This window comes from Hypanus sabinus, chromosome 8 (genome assembly GCF_030144855.1).
Source record: "Hypanus sabinus isolate sHypSab1 chromosome 8, sHypSab1.hap1, whole genome shotgun sequence".
Taxonomy (NCBI): domain Eukaryota; kingdom Metazoa; phylum Chordata; class Chondrichthyes; order Myliobatiformes; family Dasyatidae; genus Hypanus; species Hypanus sabinus.
In genome coordinates this window covers 122,854,167-122,877,424 of record NC_082713.1, presented here as the reverse complement: position 1 = coordinate 122,877,424, position 23,258 = coordinate 122,854,167, and the positions used below count along the sequence as shown (strand labels likewise).

General features: G+C 41.6%; 1 protein-coding gene across 1 annotated transcript in view; it reads left to right on the top strand.

The window, feature by feature from the left end:
- The first annotated feature begins 7,678 nt into the window (after positions 1-7,678).
- The window catches only part of ddx11 (DEAD/H (Asp-Glu-Ala-Asp/His) box helicase 11), a 122,060-nt gene continuing 106,480 nt past the window's right edge, over positions 7,679-23,258 (top strand). Inside the window, exons 1-7 of the mRNA XM_059977736.1 lie at positions 7,679-7,838; positions 12,740-12,883; positions 14,835-15,068; positions 17,682-17,768; positions 19,086-19,240; positions 20,511-20,553; positions 22,616-22,723. Coding sequence (XP_059833719.1) covers positions 12,743-12,883; positions 14,835-15,068; positions 17,682-17,768; positions 19,086-19,240; positions 20,511-20,553; positions 22,616-22,723 — 768 coding nt within the window. The 5' untranslated portion in view covers positions 7,679-7,838; positions 12,740-12,742. The remainder of the gene's footprint in view (positions 7,839-12,739; positions 12,884-14,834; positions 15,069-17,681; positions 17,769-19,085; positions 19,241-20,510; positions 20,554-22,615; positions 22,724-23,258) is intronic.

Sequence of the window (23,258 nt, the reverse complement as noted above, 5' to 3'; positions counted from 1 at the left end):
TCACTCCTGTTCGCCTCCTCATCACCATCTGATTCTGCCAACAACAGTGGTATTGTCTGTTGAACTACAGCAATCAGGGTTAGAAAGAAAGAACTGAAATTCATGTTATGTATTTTATATCTGTCATTCTTAACACCATAGCCAAAGAGTTACTTTTTAAAGTGCAATTATTTTTATGGCACAGGGAAACACAGCAAACAGTTTGCACACAGACCAGTTCCAAAGTCAGTCACAAGATGAGGTGATAATCCTTTGGAAATACCTAATGTAGATCAGAGCTCAGGAAAGGCCTCGGGATGGTCTTCCACTGTCCACATTTTACAATTCTGTGTATTCATTAAAACCCCCACCATTGAGTACATTTACACAGAGCACTGCCAGGAGAAAGCAGCGTCCACTATCCATTATCCCCATCATCCTCACCATACTCTCTTCTCTCTGCTGTCACCAGGAGCCTTAGGTCCCAGATCACCAGGATTAGTTATTACCCTACAACCATCGGGCTCCTGAATCGTCGTGGATAATGTCACTCACCTCAATTCTAAACTGATTCCACAACCTACAGACTCTTTTTCAAGGACTGTTTATAATTGGTGTTCTTGGTATGTTTTTATTTGTACAGTTTGTCTTCTTTTCTACATTGGTGGTTTGTGAGCCTTTCTGAGTCTGTGGTTTTTTGTAGGTTCTGTTGTATTTCTTTATTTTCCTGTAAAAGACCAAGATATGCCAACTAGTAGAGTGGAGTCACAGCAACAACCTTGCACTCAATATCAGTAAGACAAAAGAGCTGATTGTGAACTTCAGGAAGGGTAAGACGAAGGAACATAGAGGGATCAGAAGTGGAGAGAGTGAGCAGTTTCAAGTTCCTGGGTGTCAAGATCTCAGAGGATCTAACCTGGTCCCAACATATTGATGTAGTCATAAAGAAGGCAAGACAGTGGCTATACTTCATTAGGAGTTTGAAGAGATTTGACATGTCAACAAATACACTCAAAAACTTCTACAGATGTACCGTGGAGAGCATTCTGACAGGCTGCATCACTGTCTGCTATGGAGGAGCGACTGCACAGGACCAAAAGAAGCTGCAGAAGGTTATAAATCTAGTCAGCTCCATCTTGGGTAGTAGCCTATAAAGTACTCAGGACATCTTTAGGGAGCAGTGTCTCAGAAAGGCAGCATCCATTATTAAGGACCTCCAGCACCCAGAGCTTGCCCTTTTCTCACTGTTACCATCAGGTAGGAGATACAGAAGCCTGAAGGCACACACTCAACGATTCAGGAACAGATTCTTCCCCTCTGCCATCTAATTCCTAAATAGACATTGAACTCATGAACACTACCTCACTTTTTAAATATGATTTGTTGGTGTTTTTGCATTATTTTTTAATCTATTCAATAAATGTATACTGTAATTGATTTACTTATTATTATTATCTTTTATATTATGTATTGCATTGAACTACTGCTGCTAAATTAACAAATTTCATGATACATGCCAGTGATAAGAAACCTGTGTTGCAAGGACATGGCAGTGGAAACGAACCCAAGTGCAGAACACAGGCGTGGAGGCAGAGTTGGGAGGCGTTATTAATGTAGCAAGCATGGAGTCAGTATCAAGGAGCGATGTTTGACCTAGAACTGGTAGTCCTAAGAACCATGAAACAAGGTTACCCACACCAGAGTCAACCAATGAACTGGCAGCTCCTTGTTGTGATCACAGGGTTTTTACCCTGCATTTGCTGATGGAAAGCAAGTGTTTGTAGTTAGTGGAACCTGGGAATGATTGGAACTAAACGAGGTGCTTGAGGCCCAATAGCCAGGTGGGCGATTGTCAGAGGGGACCATGACAACCTGATTCTGAAATGCTTGTCAGAAAATAAATGTTAAGGGAGTATAAGCTAATATATATATATTGATAGAAGAAAGAGAACAGGAACAGAACACCCACAGGAGGTCACTTCTATTTGAAGGAAAGGAACTAAAGATGATGTCTAACATAAAACAACTACATCCCTACCCAAAGGTAGAAGAAAATTTCGTAGATAATAATAATCCAATTAGAAAATACTTACTTAATGCTACAGATAAAATTAACCAATGAGGAAATACTCTCACTTAATGAAAGGAGCTTTCAGAATTATACTTTGTATAACCACTAGAGGCATATTAAACTGTTATGTATATAAAGGCTACTTAAGATACAAGCAGATAATGAATTATTAAATGACAAAGAAAATTACAATTAAGCCTACAGATCCAACAGATAATAAATTAGTTTTGCACATTGAATTTTGAATATCCTTTGTATTATTCTATGAGAAAGACAGCTGAGCTCCCACTCAGCTGAATATGGTCGTTTAAAGACAGAGTTGTACAGCACAGAAACAGGCCCTTCAGCTCATCTTGTCCATGCCATCTAGTGTCAATCTGCACTAATCCATTTTATCAACATTAGAACTGTGCCCTTCTAGATATTACCTACTTAAGTCAAAGTTAAGTTACTTATCAAAAGCATAAGTATATGTGTGCACAGGTACAATGAAAAGCTTACTTACAGCATCGCGGTCACATTGCATCAGATAAACAGAATTCGCAATAAGATTATAAACATAATTAACCAGTTTTCACAAGGTAGAGCACAATTAGAATGAAAAATGAACAAAGCCCATTTTAGTACAATCTCTAGAGATTAAGGTTGTGCTACTTGGTTCAAGGGCTGAATGGTTGATGTAGCTGGTCTTGAACCTGGTGACCTAGGACTTTATGCTTCTGAACCCCCTGCCCAATGGTAACTGCAAGAAGGTTGGGTGGCCAGGATGGTGGAGATGTGGCCAATATTGGGGAGCAGACCATGGTGTAACTAGTCAGGATACTTTAAAAATCTTTTGAAATTTTGTCTAAGTGCAAAGACATTGGGAACATTTAGGAGACTCTTAGATAAGCATATGGGTGAAAGAAAAGTGGAGGGCTAAGTGGGAGGAAAGAGTTAGATTGATCTTAGAGTAGGTTATAAGGTCAGTACAACATTATGAGCCCTTTTGGCTCCCAGACCACATCTCCAATACTCTCCTCTCCCATTCAAGCCATTACATAAAATCCATAAAGAATTTTGATTTATGATGCACATGAAATAAAATAGGAACTGCAAATTTAAAGTGATAAATATTTGCAATAACTTATTCAAATCTATTTAAAGTTATGAAAAAATTTAATTACTGTGAAAACAATTTCATTAACAATTCTAGAGCATACATTAGCCATACAACTATTCTTTAATTCATTGCTTTTTCACCTTTCAGTGAGATGGATGGACTTGGTGCAGTGATATCAGCTTCTCAACATCAGGCTGAATGTCACTCAGAACGAGTCTCAGATCCCCACGTTCAGTAATTTGCAGTCCGTTTTGTTGCTTTGAAAGAAGTCGGGTGACTGCACTGAAACCATGCTCTGATGTTGGAAAGGCAATAAAGGACATCTTGACCTTTTTCCACAATGCAGGATAGCACTCAGAGATTTCTTTCTGCAGCCAGAAGTCTTGAAATGATTATTTGAACCTCAGCTTCAGCTCAAAGTAATTTTGTAGCAAGATCAGTTGTTCCTCTATCCTTCTTGTTATTCCTCAAAGTGTTCAGGAATGGATTTATATCTGCAATATCTCTAACATGTCTCTTTTTGGAGCTCACCCAGGTGGGCGAAGTATACATGAAGAGCACGCTCCGGTATCTTTCTCTATCTTCCACAAGATTGTGATGGCCGTGTTGCACTTAAACAGGGTTAACTTGGACAGAAATGTGGAGACAACTGATCTGTCTTTTATAAGGATCACATCATTTCCTTTCAGTTGAATAATGATTTAAGTTTCAAAAAGTACATAAAAACATCTCAGGCAGTTTCATTTTGAGAGCATCTGACTTCTGTGTGCAACAACATGTGTTCAAACGTCATCATTCTCAATACAAGCATCTCAAAATAGTCAAGAATTGAAAGCATGGGACTTGATTTTATTTACCGCTGCGGGAACAGTATTTAATAATTTGTTCAGCTGATCACGTAGGTTTTTTGCAACAAGCTGTTATCTGTGAGTTACACACTGAATGATAAATATATTAGGTACAGCTTTTTTCAAGGAAGTAATAATCCCACAGTGGCATCCTATCATTGGTGGTGCCCCACCTGTTGTAAAAGCAAAAATGTTGGTGAGTGGGATGTCTTTCTTTTTGAAAAATTTTTCAACAACCTGCAATATTGACTCCCCCTTCATATCTGTTTCTAGTCCCCTAGCAAATTACAACTCTGGAACCATTCTTTCCTCAGTTGTAAAGTAAATATAATCAAGAAGCAAAAATTCATGCCTGGCAAAGTTGATTCATCCAACTACAGTGCAAATTCTGTTGTTCAAAGTATGATGCCTTCCACATTTCTTCTAACCATCTTTGAACAGAGCCACTGAGTGGAATCCCTTTAATTATTTAGTCTGGTGACTTAAGCAAAACTGTGCTCAGAACCTCCCTTACTGCTGGCAGAATCAGTTCTTTTCCAATCTTATGGGTCTTTCCAGATTTAACAATGAGCAATGAAATGTTGTGTGAAATATGGAAAACATCCCTGTTTTGTTGTGAAGTGCTGGCAAACGTCTTTTGAAGTGTTTTCTTTTTCTGAAAGTTTTCACAAAGTGACTGAATATAAGCCAAGTTCTTGTGTGTTTTATCAGAGTATATTCTCTTCAGATGTTAAAGGAACCTGGGTGGTATCATTACCTCATTTGATAAAAGCACTTTCACACAACGGACACATTGACTGCCATTGGTTGTCTGTTTCTGGTATAAATCCATATTTCAGATACTCCACGTTATACTGTCTACACTTCTTTTTCATTTGATCCGTTTCTGCTGTTTTATGGATTAATGACCATAGTCAATTGCCTGTTGTTGAAGTCCAACCTCAAGGTTGCAATCAATAAAGGGGAAGGTTATGACATCATCATAGCTCAGACAAAGCCTGACTCTCCGCCTGAAGAGACATAAAGTGAGGTAACGGTATCTAGGTTTGCCTGTCGGAAAGAGAAATGCAGTCAGAAGCATTTGAAAGGACACATTCTGAGCTTCACCCCATTGAATGCTATAACCTAATTCACAGGAACTGCATTGCTGTGTAATTAGTGTATAGGAAACATTCTAGCTAAAACTTACTACATTCAAGATTTGAGATTCAAAATTGTTTAATGTTATTTAACAAAATAAAATAATGGCTCTTCTGGATCTGATGTTGTACAAAAAACTCCCCACAAAAGATAAAGAACACAATAATAATATAAAAACAATAAGTATAAATACATAGATTGATTATATGTCCAAATAGTGACATACATCAGGTGTCTGACAGGGAATAATAAAGTAGTGGTCAATCTCCTTATTGCTTAAGGAAAGTAAATGAGTCTGGTGGTCTTGGCGTGGATGCTATGTAGCCTCCTCCTTGATGGGAGTGAGATAAACAGTCCACGTGCAGGGTGGGTGGTATTCTTCGTGATGTTATTAGCCCTTTTCCAGAACCTTTCTGTAGCTATGTATTTGATTGTGGGTAGGCTGGTACCGGTGATGCATTGGGCAGTTTTGACAACCCATTGTAGAGACTTCCTGTCTGCTGCAAAGCAGGTTCTGTTCCAAACAGAGATGCAGTTTGTCAGGATGCTCTCAACTGCATGTCTGTATCATGATGTATGACTGTGCAAAGTCCAGCTCTCTTCAGCCTCCTCCGAAAATAGCACATTGGTGAGTTTTCTTGCCTATATCGGATGTGTTCTGGGTCCACGAGAGGTTGTGTGTGCTTGCAGTTTCCACTGCTGTGCTGTCGAGGTAAAGAGTAGTGCAACTTCTCCTGAAGTCATTAACCATCCCCTTTCTCTTGTTGACATTTAAAAAGAGGCTATTTGCCTGGCACCCAGCCTCAAGCTCTTCCACCGTCTCATCGGTGTTGGTGATGCACCCCACCACTGTCGTGTCATCAGCACACTTGATGATACGATTGCTCGGGCATTTGGCTGCAATCACGGTCGAGGAGAGAGTACAGCAATGGGCTCAGCACACAGCCCTGGGGCACCCATGTTCGGGATGATGGAGAGGGAGAAGTGGTGTGTATTCTAACTATCTGAAGCCTGTTCATTAGGAAGTCTGACACACAGTACACAGTAGTGTTTTAGACCGAGGAATAGAAATTTGATCACCAAGGCCTGTGGGATGATGGTGTTGAATGCTGAACTGAAATCCAGAAATGGCATTCTGACATAAGTATCCCTGGTTTCTAGGCCAGGTGCTATGCATCTGTCATAGGGTAGTTATGTCAGTAAGCTTATTGGAGAGTGTCCAGTGTGGCAGCGATGGAATTTGTGATATGTGCCATTTTCAGCCGCTCAAAGCACTTCATGATGATTGGCATCAGTGCCACTGGGCAGCAGTTGTTTAGTTTGGAAGGTGCAGAGTTTTCTGGTACAGGGACGATGGTGGCTGATTTGAAGCATGTGGGGACAGCAGCACAGGTGAGTGCAGTGTTGAAGATGTCCGTGAAGACATCAGTGAGCTGGTGTACAGTCCCAAAGTACTTAGCCTGGGATGCTGTCAGGCGAGGCCATCTTACAGGGGTTGACTCTCTGCAGAGTTCTTTTCGTGTCTCTTGCTGTTACAGACAGTAGCTACATACCTGGGAGCAGAATAGCTTTTGTGTCCATTGTTCTGCATGCCCGAAGCCTACCTGTACATGCAAGTTGCTTAGAGAATCAGCTAAGGGAGCCATCTCTGGTACAGTTGATGCAGTTTTACTTTGTGTAGTCAGTAATGACATTCACAGGGGATCACTGTCAGACAAGCATCCCTGGATATTTTGTGTCGACAACCTTTGCCCTCTTGATGCCTAAAATGAGATTTATCTTGGATGATTTGAGAACTGTGGCCTCCTGGGCTTCAATAGTGGATGGCAATAACGCACAGTCCGGGCCCAGAAATAACACAATTTCTTCAGCCCAGATTTCTCATACGCCAAATAAATGAGTGTCACATTGTCTTTTTTTTACCAATTATAAGGCGCTTCGAGCAAAGTCTAAAAACAGATGTCTAAAAGTTTAAAAGCAAGAGATGAAGTGATTACATGATCAGTTATGAGGCACTGAGAATTAAATGCTTATAAGTAATTCATTTATTAAATTAAACCTATAATCCCTCAGCAGCCCCACTTGCTGCCCGGTGTCCCCTCGCCCCTCACCCCCCCCCCCCCCCCCCCATTATCCTTATAAACCCTGATATATTACCCTGATAAAGTCTCACTTTGGGAACCGTTATATAGGATGTAACTGGGGGGGGGAGAAAAAAGCTCGCACGAATTTCGGATGAACTCAATTTCTATTTAATAGCGAAATTGGATTTAAACTCTACTCTGATAGTTTTTTTGAGAATTTGATTGCCTGACACCGTCCAATCCGGCTGGGATTGGCTATCACGCAGGAGAATGTGGTTGGTGGAGGCGGAGAGGAAGGCATATCTGCTGTGTTGTGATTGGTACCGGCTTTGATTGACCTCGCCCATAGGGCGGGAGATTGGGCGTCTGCGTCTCCCTGATTGGTCGTTCGGACCGGGGCGGTGTGTCTTCGTTCGCGCGCTCTTTGAACACGAAGACGGAGTTGGGCCCTGGGTCTCAGGCTGGTGTGCGGCTGGGTGTCCAGCACCACGTTTGACTCCCGCTGTCCTGATGGCCTGGGAGCTGGGTCGGTCCGACCGCTGCTAATTGACGCAGTGGGCTCCCGGCGACAGCGAGCGTGCTCCGGAGCCGCAGTCCTGCAGGGCTGTGCAGCGGTAAAGTGAAATGTCGCCCCTTTGACCTGGGCGTGAATGTGTGGTGGGGTCCCTCATGAGGCTGTAGACAACGTACTTCGCGGGGTGGGGGAGACCTAATTGATATCTATTTTACATGACGGGAGCGGTTGGTATTGGGATCTACCCCGAGGTGTGGGAGATGGTGGGATTTGCTGTAAGGGTTTTGCTTTGCCCTGCAATGCACTGGGATGTGTTGTAGTGGCCTGTTCTTGCCTGTAAAGATGAGTATGGTATTCCTCAATTCCGGTCTTATTTTATAGCAAAGGATCTTGCTTTGCCAAACTACAGTTTATTGAAAACCTACAGCACAATACAGGCCCTTCGGCCTACAGAGTTGTGCCGAACATGTCCCTACCTTAGAAATTACTAGGCTTACCTATAGACCTCTTTTACTAAGCTCCATGTAGCTATCTAAAAGCCTCTTAAAAGACCCTATCGTATCCGCCCCACCACCAATACAGGCAGCCCATTCCACGCACTCACCACCTCTGCGTAAAAAAAACTTACCCCTGACATCTCCTCTGTGCCTACTCCCCAGCACCTTAAACCTGTGTCTTGTGGCAACTATTTCAGCCCCGGGGAAAAGCCTCTGACTATCCACACGATCAATGCCTCTCATCATCTTGTACACCTCTATCGGGTCACCTCTCATCCTCCTTCGTTCCAAGGAGAAAAGGCCGAGTTCACTCACCCTATTCTCATAAGGCATGCTCCCCAATCCAGGCAACATCCTTGTAAATCTCCTCTGCACCCTTTCTATGGTTTCTACATCCTTCCTGTAGTGAGGCGACCAGAACTGAGCACAGAACTCCAAGTGGGGTCTGACCAGGGTCCTATATAGCTGCAACATTACCTCTTGGCTCCTAAATTCAATTCAATTAAATGTTAAAACATACTGTAAAATCAGTCAAATAATATCAGAAAGGGGTTACTGTGGCAAATTATTAGATGCACCAGCTGCAGTAGGATGTTATCTTTCAAAGAGAAACTTCAAACTTGTTTCTCCACAGCAGTCTTGCAGCATTTGTCAGATTTCTGTCATTTGCAGTTTTTTTTTGTTTATCTATGATGGCAACTAATGGAATCTATGTAAAAACATGCATTTGAAATAAATGCTTTCTGTCTACTGAGGAAAGGAAAAGCTATTTGTGTGTAGACAGGAGGAAAATAAAGTGCTGTGTTCAGTTAGATCTGCAAAATAGCAAGTTGCCTGAATCAGTCTGTAGGCAGGAAGAAGTGAGGCATATGATCAGTACAGCATGGGAATAAGCCACATGAACCATAATGTTAGTGCTGAATGCAATGCAAATAAAATATATTCTGCTTGCGTCTTATCCATACCGTTTATACATGTGCTCATTTAAAAGTCCCTTAAAAGCTCTATCTGCTACCACTATGACTCTGCCAGCCTGTTGCCATTTACCACTATTAAAATAAAACTTGCCCAACACACATCCTTTAAGCTTCCCCACCCCACCTCGTTTAAATATATGTTTTATGGTACTTGACACTTCTGACCTGGTTTTAAAAAAAAAACGTGTCTGATTTCTGTGGTCTCCCCTCAGCTTCTGACACTCCAGAGAAAACAGCCCAAATTTGTCCAACTTCTTGAGGAGATCTCCAGGCAACTTCGTGGTAACCTTCGCCTGTTCTCTTTTCATAACCAACACATCCTTTCTGTAATGGGGTGACCAGAATTCCTCCCAGTGCTCCCAAGTGCAATCTATCCAAAGTTTTAACATGCAACGAGCCTTATACTAATGCCCTGAAAGCAAGGATGCCATGTGCCTTCTTTACCAGCCTATCGACTTGTGTGACCATGTTCAGGGAGCTACGTGGACCCCAAGATCCTTTTATACTATAAATACTGTTAAGGGTCCTGCCTTTAAATGTATACTGACACCTTACATTTAACTCCTCAAAGTGCACCATCATACACTTTCCTGGGTTAAACTCTATCTCATTTCTCCACCCACTTCTGCAACTGATCCATATCAAGCAGTGTCCTTTGACAACTTTCTTCATTGTCCACAGCACAACTAATCCTTGTGTTCTCTGCAAGCTTAATAATCCATTCATCTACATATTAATTCACATCATTTATAGATATCATAAACAATAGAGGTTCCAGCACTGATCCTTGTGCACCACCAGTGGTCACAGATCTCCAGACTGAATAACACCTTTCCATCATTATCCTGTCTTTTACAGACAAGCCCATTCTGAATCCATTTTACCAAGTTACCATGCATCTTAACCTTCTGGGTCAGCCTACTGCGAGAGACATGAAATGCCTCACTAAAGTTCAAGTTGGCAGCATCTACTTCTCGCCTTCATCAATCACCTTGTCACTTGGAAAACTCAAGACTAGTCTACCCTACACAGCACTGACTATTCCTGATTAGGTTGTGGTTTTCGAAATGTGGGTAAATCCTCTTCAATAGCTCCCTACCACTAATGTAGGCCTAAGATTTCCTGGATTTTTTTTCCTATTTTTCTTGAACAATGGAACATTATTGGCTACTCTCCAGTCCTCCAAGACCTCACCTGTTGCTAGTGGGGATATAAAAAATTACTTCAAATAATCTTTCAATAACCTGGAATATAGGCATTAGGCATTTAACCCACCTTAATGCTCTTCCAGAGACCCAGCATCACCTTCTTTATCTCAAAATGTTCTAATATATTAGTATGCTCTCACTATCCTTTAAGTCTTTCTCCTTGATAAAGACAGATGCAAAGTATTCGTTTAGTACCTTGACCACATACTCTGACTCCCAAAAGTAAATTCCCTCCTTTACCCTCAAGTGGTCCTACCCTCTCCCTAGTTATCCTTCTGCTTGCCTAGGACCTTTCATGGCCCTGCTAATCTATTGCTTGTCTTCCCTACTTTTTTATATTCCTCAAGACCCCTATCTACAAACATAATTTTAGCTTCCTAAACCTGACATGTACTTTGTTTTTCTTGAATCCATCTAAAAGCAAAATATTCACATACTGGAAGCTTGATCTAAAAATTGAAATTCACAGAAATACTTCGCAGGCCAGGCAGCATTTGTTTGTATTTTTAAAATGTTTTAAAAATGAAAACATAAAATGCTGGGAAAACTCAGTAGGTCAGGTAGCACCTGATGAAAGAAATCATTAATGTTTCAGGTCAGTGGCCTTTCATCAGAACTGGGAAAAGTTGGGAAAAACTTTAATGTTTGAAGATGAGAGCAGGGATGGATATTTAAAAAAAATAGCAAAAAGGAGGGTCTGTGATATGATGCTGATTTGTAGAAGTTGAGGAGCTTGTAATTTTTCCCCAAAATGCGATGGTTTCCCTTTGTCTGCTTTGGTTTCACATCCCAAAGACAGGGTAGGTTAATTGGCCGCTGGAAATTACCCATGAAAATGGGGGAAGTTGATGGATTTTCAGAGGGAATGGATTGCAGGGAAATTATAGGGCATTTGCAACTGGTAGGATTTCTCTGTGAGCTGCCAGATCTGATGGGGTAAATGATCTTCTACATTATAAGAAAAAAGGAGCTGAATATATTCTGAGATGCCAGAAAATAAAGAGAGAAAAAATATTATACTGGAAATATGAAGAACAGCTGGTTTGATTTACTATAAGAAATTGTTAAACTGCGTATTGAGTCTTAAGGCTATAGCACCCTGAGCTTTAATTCTCTGATGTTCTTCTACCGTGATCTCTGGCACAGAACATAGAATAGTACAACACAGTACAGGCCCTTCGGCCCACAATGTTGTGCTGACCCTTAAACCCTGTCTCCCATATATTCCCCCAAATTAAATCCCTCCATATACTTGTCTGGTTGTCTCTTAAATTTCACTAGTGTATCTGCCTCCACCACAGACTCAGGCAGTGCATTCCACGCACCAACCACTCTGAGTAAAAAACCTTCCCTCTTGAATTTTCCACCCTTTACCTTAAAGTCATGTCCTCTTGTATTGAGCAGTGGTGCCCTGGGGAAGAGGCGCTGGCTGTCCACTCTATCTATTCCTCTTAATATCTTGCATCTTCAGCAAAGTGTAAGGAGAGGCAACTTATCTTCAGATTTGGCAGTTTCTAACCTTTTAAATTTAATGCCCTGGTTCATATTTCTTTTACTGTTATGCTGTTCTGAATTTGATTTTTGTGCTGTTCTCTATGAGCTGCTTGTTGGGATTACTGTTGAAGATAAGAGATAGGAGAATCCAATTAAGATGGCTTGATTACGGGGAGGTTTCTCTGGTGAGGGACACTAAGGTTGGGCTTGAGGAGATGAAGAGAGAAGAGGTCGTAGGATTAGACCCAGAACAGGGCCGTGATTTGACAAAGCCCTGGATGAGACCGAACGAGGATCGGCAAAGGGGAAATTGTGAGCTCCAACTTGTGCACATTAGACTATCTCATTAAAATAGGCCCTTTTTTTTGTTCTTTCTATACTGGCCCTTTAGCTAAATTAAGAATTATAAAGCTAAATCTTTTAATTGTATGTGGTGTAAAGTATGTTATTTCATGGCACTTATTTGTAACAGGGTAATGAATCACGCAGCATGAGGTTTTGGGGTGGGCTCGTGCCTTAACCTCACACGTTTGGCAGGGTCGGAGGTTGTCTTCCCTAGGTTTAAGTAGCTGACAGAACCAAAGTGTTTTGTTAAAAAAAACACTTGCACTGTGTACTATTCTTAGATCTGAGTCCTTGTAGGTTTGACTGAGCTGAGTGTGGGTTTTCTTTTTGGAAGAACATTTGGGAATTCCATATTTTCTTTCTGAAGTGCTGGGTAAAATTACAAAAAGTATTAAATTACCATGGCCACACTTTGTTTAAACTAGCTTTATTTTGTGATTACTTATGGTCTCCCTTTCTTTTTGTCCCTGTGTTTTGCAGGTTATGGCTGAGGGGACGAGTCAAACTTCCTCAAAGTTCCTGTTTCCCTTCAAGCCTTACTCCATCCAGGAAGAATTCATGACTGCACTGTACAATGTGCTTGAAGAAGGGAAGATTGGAATATTTGAGAGCCCTACTGGGACGGTAAGTTTTTAACATTAAACAAAGAGGAAAAACAACTTACATTTGTATATGGCTGGGCTCTCAACCTTGGGACATCCTAGGTTGGATGTAGGTAATGAAGTTGCCGGGTTCCACATTCAGCAACGTTGTGGTAACCAATTGGAAGTAAGTTTCCATTTCCAAGTGTTACCTGAGTTGTGGACATGCCATACGTACAGGTGAGTGGGACACCAGCATGATGGATGGGGATGGGTTTACTGGTTGCCATTAGAATCAGTGCATTCCCATGTTGCTTCTCTTCCCTCCCCCCACTGAGCCACAACAGCAGTGCAGACTGATTTGCTCACTTAGAGTCAGTGAGGCTGGCCGGCAGCTGCTCTTCCTGTGCCTGTTCGCTCCCCCATCACTGCTGTCTCTGTTTTCCCCTCAAACACGCAGGTTTTTGTTCATTTCCAACTTACATTATTTTGGGTTGTGAACTGTTCCAGGGAACCGAGCCCTGGTGTAACCCGAGAGCTGCCTATACAGATGTGAATGCATGATTTATTGTGAGAAAGAGCCAAAGTGAAAGGTATGACGGCAGTAAGTACAGTTTCATCAGTGGGAGATACTTTAGGATGCTCTTTATTGACTACAGCTCAGCAATTAACACTATCATTCCCTCGAAATTAATCACTAAGCTTCCAAGATCTCGGCCTTTACCTCCTTGTGCAACTGGATCCTCTATTTTCTCACTTGCAGATCCCTTTCAATAAAGGTTAGTGACAACATCTCCTTCACAATCACCAACAGTGGAGGTGCACAAGGCTGTGTGCTTAGCTCCCTTGCTCTACGTGCTTTATATCTTTGATTAAGTGGCTAAGTACAGCTTCAATGCCATAATTAAGTTTGTTGATGACACCATTATTATTGACCGAGTCAAAGGTGGGTCAGAAATTCAGTCACAACCAAGAAAAAAATTTGCAGATGCCAAGAAAATATAGGAAAGATGTCAACAAAATAGAGAGAGTACAGAGTGGTAGCTGTGTGAAACGAGCTTCCAGTAGAAGTGGTAGAGGCAGGTTCAATATTGTCATTTAAAGTAAAATTGGATAGGTACATGGACAGGAAAGGAATGGAGGGTTATGGGCTGAGTGCAGGTCGGTGGGACTAGGTGAGAGTAAGTGTTCGGCATGGACTAGAAGGGCTGAGATGGCCTGTTTCCTTGCTGTAATTGTATATGGTTATGTGATTAAATCCAAGCAATACACAAAAAATGCTGAAGCGTTGACTGTACTCTTTTCCATAGATGTTACCTGGCCTGCTGAGTTCCTCCAGCATTTTGTGTGTGCTGTGTGGGTCAGGAATTGTTGAAGTCGATGGATGTCCAGTTTCAGGCTTGCAGACCTATCATTTACATGGCTTATCCAAGATGCTGAAAACAAACACGCTATTCTGAGATGTTGTGTAAAGAAGTTACAGGAGGGTGGGGGCCGAGAAGATGTGTTCAAAGCTTCCTTAGGGAAAAACTGCAAAGTCCCCACTGACTTGGGAATCAGTGCTCAAAATGCCAGAATGTTTTAGTGGTATTGAGGCTTTCAAGACCATGCATTTGCAGCTTTCAAAAGCACTGTAAATGGCAGGGAGAGTGCACTGCCTTCTTTCTGTCATGTTCTCCATTTGTGAAAAAGAGTCACATTGTCACCTTGAACTCACAGAACTGGAGTGGAATCAAGCCTTCACCATTCCTGAAAAGCTGCCTTGTAAGAAGATGTACCTCATGATATTTAACTATGTTGAATCGATTCAAACAAAAAAAAAATAATACTGCAGCTTTCACTTTAAATAAAACAAAATGATTTTTTTCTGTATGCAAGATCAGCTGGGTAGAGGAGCAGTAGGTTCTGCTAACAAATCCCAGCAATTAATTTTTCTTTATTGATATATTTATTTATCATTCTTCCGCTGTACTAATATGGCTGTCTTTCTTCAGGGGAAGTCACTCAGTCTCATCTGTGGAGCACTCACTTGGCTCAAAGACTTTGAAGAGAAAAAGAAACGGGAAGCAGCTGAGCTTTTGGAAGATCGACTTCCACAGCAGAGGCAGTCTCAAGATCTCCAGGCTTCCACCAAGAAGTTGGAAGCCAAGGCCTTGGAGGGTGAATTGGACTGGATTACCGAATTTGTGCAGAAGAAGGCTGAACGTGACCTAGTTGATAAATTAAAGGTCCGTTTCAGAAAAAGGTTTAGAATTATTTTGAAAGTTTATGATCCCTTGTATGCTATTGAGAGAGTGCGTGGTGCATGGTCGAGTGGTTAAGGTGTTCATCTAGTGATCTGAAGGTTGTTAGTTCGAGCCTCAGCTGAGGCAGCGTGTTGTGTCCTTGAGCAAAGCACTTAACTACACATTGCTCTGTGATGGCACCAGTGCCAAGCTGTATGGGTCCTAATGCCCTTATCTTGGACAACATTGGTGACGTGGAGAGGGGAGACTTGCGGAATGGGCAACTGCTGGTCTTCGATACAACCTTGCCCAGGTCTCAGTCATCATTGAAAATCGATGGACAGCTGAAGAAGATTGAGGGAGTAATATTTGGATTTTCTAACTTTAGATTCTGGGGGTGAAAGGGTTAACAGTATAGAAGTTTGATGGCTCTGGGCCTATATTCACTAGATTTTAGAATAATGGACATGGAGTAGATGTTTCCTATAGTGGGTGAGTCTAGGACCAGAGGGACCTTGGTAAACAAGGACATCCCTTTAGAAAACAGTTGAGAAAGAATTTTTTTTACCAGTGGGTGGTGAATCTGTGGGAAGGCTGAGGAGGTCAAGTTATTGGGTGTATTTAAAGTAGAGATTGTGTTCTTGATTAGTAAGGGCATCAACTGTTAAGAGGAGCAGGAGAATGTGGTTGAGGGGAATCATAAGTCAGCCAGAATGGAATGGAGCAGACTCGATGGGCCAAACAAATGGCTTAATTCTGCTCAAGGTCTTATGGTCTTTACAGACCAACTCATCTAATAGTGGATCTGCTTGAAGGTTTAAATGGTGTGCACAGCAGGTCAGTCATCATCGGCGATAGGGAATCCGATTTAAAGTTTTAGAACTTCAACCTTCTTTAGAAAGTTAGACTCCAAATGACTGAACACTGCACATGTAAGGAGGGTCAGTAAGAACAAAAGAGGGATTCTGTGGTAGGGTGAAGACCAGAAGTGATTGAATGACAAAATGGTGCTGGTCCTTTCTGAATGAAGATGGTAAGGGAAGCATGTCTAGAGAAATTTAAGTAGAAGGTAATTTACTCTAAGAGAGGTGAAATACGAGGCTGGAAATAGATGGTTATCTGATATTATTGAGTCTTGAAGTGTGGGAATTAATGTTCAAAGTAAATGTATTATCAAAGTACGTATATGGTACCATATATTACATTGAGATTTATTTTTTGTAGGCATTTGCAGGGAAAATTATAATAGAGTTTATGAAAAATGAAACATATACAAAGACTAACAATCAATTTGCAAAAGAAGACAGGCTGTGCAAATAAAAACAATACTGAGAACATGAGTTGGAAAGAGTCCTTGAAAGTGAGTCTGTAGGTCATAGAATCAGTTCAGTTTACTGGTGAATGAAGTTATTCAGAAGCCTGATGGCTAAAGGGTAATAACTGTTCCAGAACCTGGTGGTGTGAGATTCAAGGCATTTGTACCTCTTGTCCAGTGGAAGAGGGCATGGCCTGTGTGTGGTTGAGGGGAAGTGGGGTCATTGATGCTGCTTTCTTGTGGCAGCTCTCCTTGTAAATGTACTAAATGGTGAGGAGGGCTTTGCCTATGATAGACTGGGCTGCATCCACCACTTTCTGTAGCCTGTTCTGTTCCTGGCTATGGGTGTTTCCATACCAGGCCGTGATACAACCAGTTAGGGTACTCTGCACTGTGCGCCTAGAGAAGTCTGTCAAAGTTTTTAGTGACGTGGAATCTATGCAAACTTCTTTCTTAAAAAAAAAAGTGTAGAGGTGATCTCGTGTCTTTGTGATGACACTATGTGCTGGTCCCAGGATAGATCCTTTCATATGTTAACACCAAGGAATTTAAAGTTACTGACCCACTCCACGTCTGTTCTCTAATGAGAACTGCCGCATTGACCTTTGACTTCCTCCTGTAGTTGGTAATCAGCTCTTTGTTTTGACCACGCTTTGGTTTGCTCTGACTTTCATATAATTGGGAACTGTAAATACATTAAATATCAATAAAAGAAGAGCACATTAAAGATGAACAAAGAGTTTTATTTTTCCAAGAGAAACCGCTTTTGCAAGGTTAGAAAGAGCTACAGATTGAGAGCTTCTTTAAAGGACATTGAAATCATGAAGTTATGACAACAATGGAATCATTGTAACAATGGGGTATGGTTGAATAAGGTTCACTGAATCATTGTAGGAACAATGGGCAAGAGAAGGCAGGCAAATGATAGCAAAAGACATGCTGAGTTCTTCCAGCATTTTCTGGTTTTGCGTCAGTGGAGTGACTTGGTGGAAAGAAAGTGCAGCAAGTTCAGTCACTAGGTGGCTGCTATTAAGCTTTGGATGTGGTGAAAATCCTGTCTTAGCTAATGATAAATGAAAAGCCCCTGATTAAAGAGTGGCATTTTTGTACTTTGTGTTCCCATTTTCCTCATTGTAGTGGATAACCGACTTTGATATGTTTGGCAGTCCATGTCATCTGATTTAACTGCATCAGAGGTAACAATCTCAAAGTATTTGGGTATATAAAGAAATCAAATGTCTATGCCCACAGAGTTTCTTACAAATTTTGGGGATGTTTAGAAATTATATTGTTGTTTCTAGGATGAAGAATTAAGAAGAAAGAAAAGAGAGGAACGATTGGAGCAAATGCGTAACAATGTGCAGCATAAATATGCCTTAAAACGCAAGGTAGGATTCTGTAAACAATAGATGTAGAGGGATTCTAGTTTGCTTATAAATTGGGTTTGTCTGATGTACTCCCTTATTCATTGTACCATCCTAATTTTTCCTTTCAGTTATTTTCTACTTTTATTTTTTATTTGGATACTTATTTGGTAACAGACTCTTCTGACCCAAAATGAGCCTGTGCCACCCAGTTACACCCATGTGACCAATTAATGTAACTCGTACATCTTTGGAATGTGGGAGGAAACCTGAACACTCAGAGGAGACCCATGTGGTCACGGGAAGAATGTATGATCTTACAGACAGTGGAAGGAAATGAATGTGATTGTTGCGCTGCGAAGTGTAGTAACTACTACACTATCAGGCTGTTTCTTAGAGCAGTGTCCATTGTCACTTGTCCTTTAAACCCATTTCCGTTACTTATAAGTCTGTGTGAAGACACTTTTAAAGAAAACTTTACACGTGTCGTGGCTGTTAAGCAGTCACTGCATGCGGCATCAAGGTGATGCAGTGCTGAGGTATGGGTGGAGGACTTGTTTAAAGAAAAGAATAAAATAGTGTCTTAAACACAAGAGATTCTGCAAATGCTGGAAACCCAGAGTAACACACACAACATACGAGAGGAACTCAGCAGATCAGGGAGCATCTGTGGTGAGGAGTTAAGAGCAATGTCTTGGGCCAAGACCCTTCATCAGGACTGGAAGGGAATGGGGGAAATGCTGAAATAAGAAGTCAGGGGGGGTGGAGAAGGAGTATAAGCTGTCAAGTGATGGGTGAAACATAGTGAGGGAGAAAGAATGGGGGGAGAAGGGGATGAAGTGAAAAGCTGGGAGGCGATAGGTGGAATAGGTAAAGAACTGAAGAAGAAAGATTCTGATAGGAGAGGAGAGTGGACTATTGGAGAAAAGGAAGGAAGAGGGGCACCAGATGGGGATAAAGGGCAGGTGAGAAGAGAAAAAGGGAAGATAGAATGGGAAATGGGAAAAGAGAGAAGGGTGAAGGGATTACTGGAAATTAGAAATGTTTATGCCATCAGTTTGGAGGTTATCCAAATAGAAGATGGGCTGTTGCTCCTTCAAACTGAGAGTGGCTTATTCCTTGTACAAAAGCAGTACAGAACACAGTGAAGATACCATTCACAGTTTGATGTTCACTTGGTGCCCATTGAGTCCAGTTTCCTCTGTCCCTCTGATTGCTCATCAAAAGGCTGACAGCCCATTATTTACTCACTGAAACTAATATTTTCTCTGTTCTGTAAAATAATGTCTCCCCCTTCCTATGATTGCTGGAATACTCATAATCTAACGTGCTTGATCCCAGAGGGATGCTGATGACACTGAACACCTCATTCAGATGAGTAAAGAAATGATGACTTCTGAACAGGCATCCAACACTGATGCTCTGGACAAAGAGGACGAGGGCTTCATTCTGGCAGATTATGAGAGCGACGATGAAAAAAAATCTAAGGATCCAGGGTAGGTGCAAATCTTAGCATCGCTTCTGCGATCATGAAAAGGAGAGCTTTCAGTAAATCGTTCCTTTTGTGAGCTCTACACGGTGAAGTGTTTTGTAGTAAATGAAGTGCTCTAAAGCTTTGTTTCTGTGGTAAAATCTGTGTGCTTGTGTACAAAACAAGATCCCACTAATGCACAGATGATCACATCATGAGAGTGAGGGAACTGTGTTAACCAGAATACTTGGTGAGGGTGGGGGTGGGAGCTGCACTTGCCTTTGAATGGGAGATCTTTTATATCCATCTCAGAGTGCAGGTGCAATTCAGTTTAACAGCTCCTCAGAGAGTTGCTGTTTACGACAGTGCACCAATCTGTTGGAAAGGCAATTATCTGTTTGGAAATCTCCCACATCTCTTGAGGTGGTGGGAGTTAGTTTAACCCACAACCCTTTGTCTTGGAGGAGAGAGTGCTACCAATGAAGCGTCAACCAACACAGATCATTATATTGCTGTGGAATTTTTTTGTTCTATGCCCTTGAGATTGTAATGTTGAGCATTTCTTGTCATAGTGTTTGAGAACTGGAGTGGCCAGTATTTGTTGATAGCGACATTACAGTATAGCTCATAATTGCCAACCTAAACTTCTACATTTCTCAGCTTTCCCCAAAGGGAAAAACAACTGACTTTAGACATAGTTATTGTTAACCCTGACTAGTTAGCTAATCTTGGCCAGGCTGGCAGCAGAAACTGCAACTGACCCTGATGACAGTAGGCTATAGAAAAGAACATCAAACCGGTGTTTGTGCTCTTGCTTTCTGTCCAACAGTGCCAAGAGCAGTTAACATAGACCATTACAGCTCAGTACAGGCCTGTCAGCCTATCTAAGAACAATCTAACCTTTTCCTCCTACTTAGCCCTCTGTTGTCCCCTATGTACCTCTGATGTCCCCCCTTATATTTTCCTACTGTCTTCCAATCATAAAATTGTGCCCCATTTTGTTAGCCATTTCTGCCCTTGGAAGCAGTTGCTTAACAAGTGTTGGACGGGAACAAATTGACCTCCACTATAGAGAAACGGGTCACGGAGGAGGATCTGGGTGGGTTGCTAGTCTCTCTTGGACCTTACTAGACAAAGTATGGAGTAAGTTATATAGACTTCGGACTGTGCTGTCCACTGAAAATTTACATATAAAACCTGTGGGAAATTGATATCTGCTGTGTTGCACAGTATAAGAAAATGTTTTTTTTGTGATGTTTTACAGCTGGTTTTACCTTTTTTCTTTTTTTTCTCAGCCTGTCTGACGAGGATGACTTGGAGGAAGAACATGTGACTAAGGTTTGGAGGACAGATATTGCCTACTCCGCATATTTGGTTGCCCAATATACATCACAAAGGGCTTTCATGTTAGACCCAGTGAAGTAATATTCAGCGGCATCTTAAAGGAAGAAATCATAGAGGGAGAGTTTATGTAGGAAATCCCAACACTTGCAGCACAGCTCCAGCTGTTGATTAAATTCACACACTCAAAGCCAAAAATAAAGAACATCAAATGTGCAGCTTATTAGATTTAGAGATACAACATGGTAACAGACCCTTTCACCCAATGAACCATGCAGCCCAAATACACCCATGTGACTAATTAACCTGCTGACCCATACGTCTTTGGAATATGGGAGTACACTGGATCAGAAACAGGTTTATTATCACCTGCATGTGTCGTGAAACTTGTTAACTTAGCAGCAGCAATTTATTGCAATACATAATATAGAAGAAATAAATAATTAATTACAGTTAAAGAAAGCACATACAGTATGGTCTTGGAAAACATACAAACTCCTTATAGACAGTGTTGGGAACTGAACTGGGGTCACTAGAGCTGTAATAGTGTTACCACTTACTCTTAAAGTTGAGCTTTGCTTAAACAGTATCAGTATTATTCAGCAAGAATAGGGTAACAGGTAACTAGGATCTGGTGTAAATGTGGGCATGAAGAACTTTCCTTTTGAGCTCAGGCCTTTTGGCTCTTCAAGTCTATGTTAGCTCTTAGAGTCAACCCATCAGTGCCATATCACCCTCCCTACATAGCTTGTAGGCAAGCTATGTTCTCTCACATACTATCAACACCCACCCCCTCCAACTTTCCTGCCACTCAACCTATGCTAGGAGTAATTCATAGTCCTTTAATCTACCAGCATGTTTTTGGATTGGGGAAGAAAGCCGGAGGGAACTAGGGGAAATTTGCATGGCCATGGAGAGAGCAGGTAAACTGTACACAGACTTGAACCTATATCTCTCAAGCTCTGAGACAGCAATGATACCTCTTGCCATTGTGCTAGCAGCTTAAGAATTCATGGAAGGTAGGAAGAGGGTTTCCAACCAGTTGTGCATAGAAACAGACAAGTCTAGAGGTAACAGACAAGGAACGCAACATGCTGGAGGAACTCAGCAGGTCAGGCAGTATCTATGAGGAGGGATAAAGAGATGATATTTCGGGCTGATATCATCACATTTCTTTGAGTCCTGATGTTGAAGGGTCTTAGCCTGAAATGTAGACTCTTTATTCCTCTCCATAGCTGCAGTCTGACATGTTCAGTAATAACCATTTTTTAAATTGGTCTGTACCCCAACCCGGTCCCACCACCATTCCAAGTGAAACATTTTCAGGTGTTACTGGTTACTCTGGAAATTTGACTCGTCCCCTGATGTGTGTCACTCTGTACTCGGGTGTGACTATATGCTATGCTGAGGGTGGGAGCAGGGATAACGTCATTGTCGTTCCCTTTGCAGTGCTTCTAAATACAGCAGGAACAGATTAAGTTCTGCTGGAATTAGCCATCATTGATTCACTCCTGGGAGAAGAGTGTTTTCTGATCGAAAGCAGATTCAAACCAATGTCTAGTAAAAGTACTTGTCTGCTGTCATTCTATTCTCCACTATCCTCAGTCAATCTGTGATCCTCCCAAAATTGATTCTTCTGCATTTGTCCTGCCCCCTCCATCCCTACTGCCCCACCACTTCTGTCATTGCAACCTTGACCAGCAGAAGCCCCACTTATCCTTCCCCACCACTGACTGCAAATTGGCACCAGTCACGATTGCTCCTCCTATAATCACATCAACAATAATAAATATTCCACTTCTCCTTTCTAACTGAGGATACATGTCAAGTCAACCTTTCATGCGAGTGGGAGAAGTGAGAAAATGTTTTAAGTTACAGGAGGTGGGATGGGTGATGATAGTGTGAAGGTAACCATGAGAGCGATCCTCCTCCTCAAACAGGGTCAATGCCAGGAATATTCTGATGTGAAGTGAGGCAGGCTGTGGGACACTCCAAGGTTGTCAGAAGTATGAGCACCCACTGTCTCTGAGCTAACCTCATGCAACTTTTCTTTTCCCAGATCTATTACTGCAGTCGCACACATTCCCAACTCACTCAGTTCATACACGAAGTTAAGAAAAGTCCTTTTGGTAAAGAGACTAGGCTTGTGTCACTTGGGTCTCGACAGGTAAGTCATGTAAGAGGACCTATTCATGCTGTTAGATCTAGTATTCCTATGCTATAGATCTAGGAATCCTATGGTTTTATTGGATGGTATCTATGCTTTTAAGACAGGAATTGAATCGTGTCACTGCATTCTGACCAAATGAGATATCCTACCACTAATATAGCACAATGTTCTGCAAATACTCTGCAGATTTGGCAGAGATAAAGTAATATCATCCTCTGCTGATTGAAAACACAATATTTTATTTGGACAATCTTTGATCAGAACTAATACTTCAGCAGAAAGGTTCACTGTTCTTGTAGCAGTGTCTGTTTTATTTTGGGTCTCCAGCGCCTGCAGTATTTATTTTGCTTTTGGAATTTCATCAGCTTCTAGAAAATCGGGTTTTATCGTAATCCATTTGAGAGGACTAAAGTAGCAGAGATAAATCACCAGTGTTTTGACTTGGTGCAGGTCATAGTTTCAGTAGCAGCAACAGCTGTATGGTGTCCAGAGACTCCATGATTGAGATAATTGAAAAGAATGGGATTGAAAT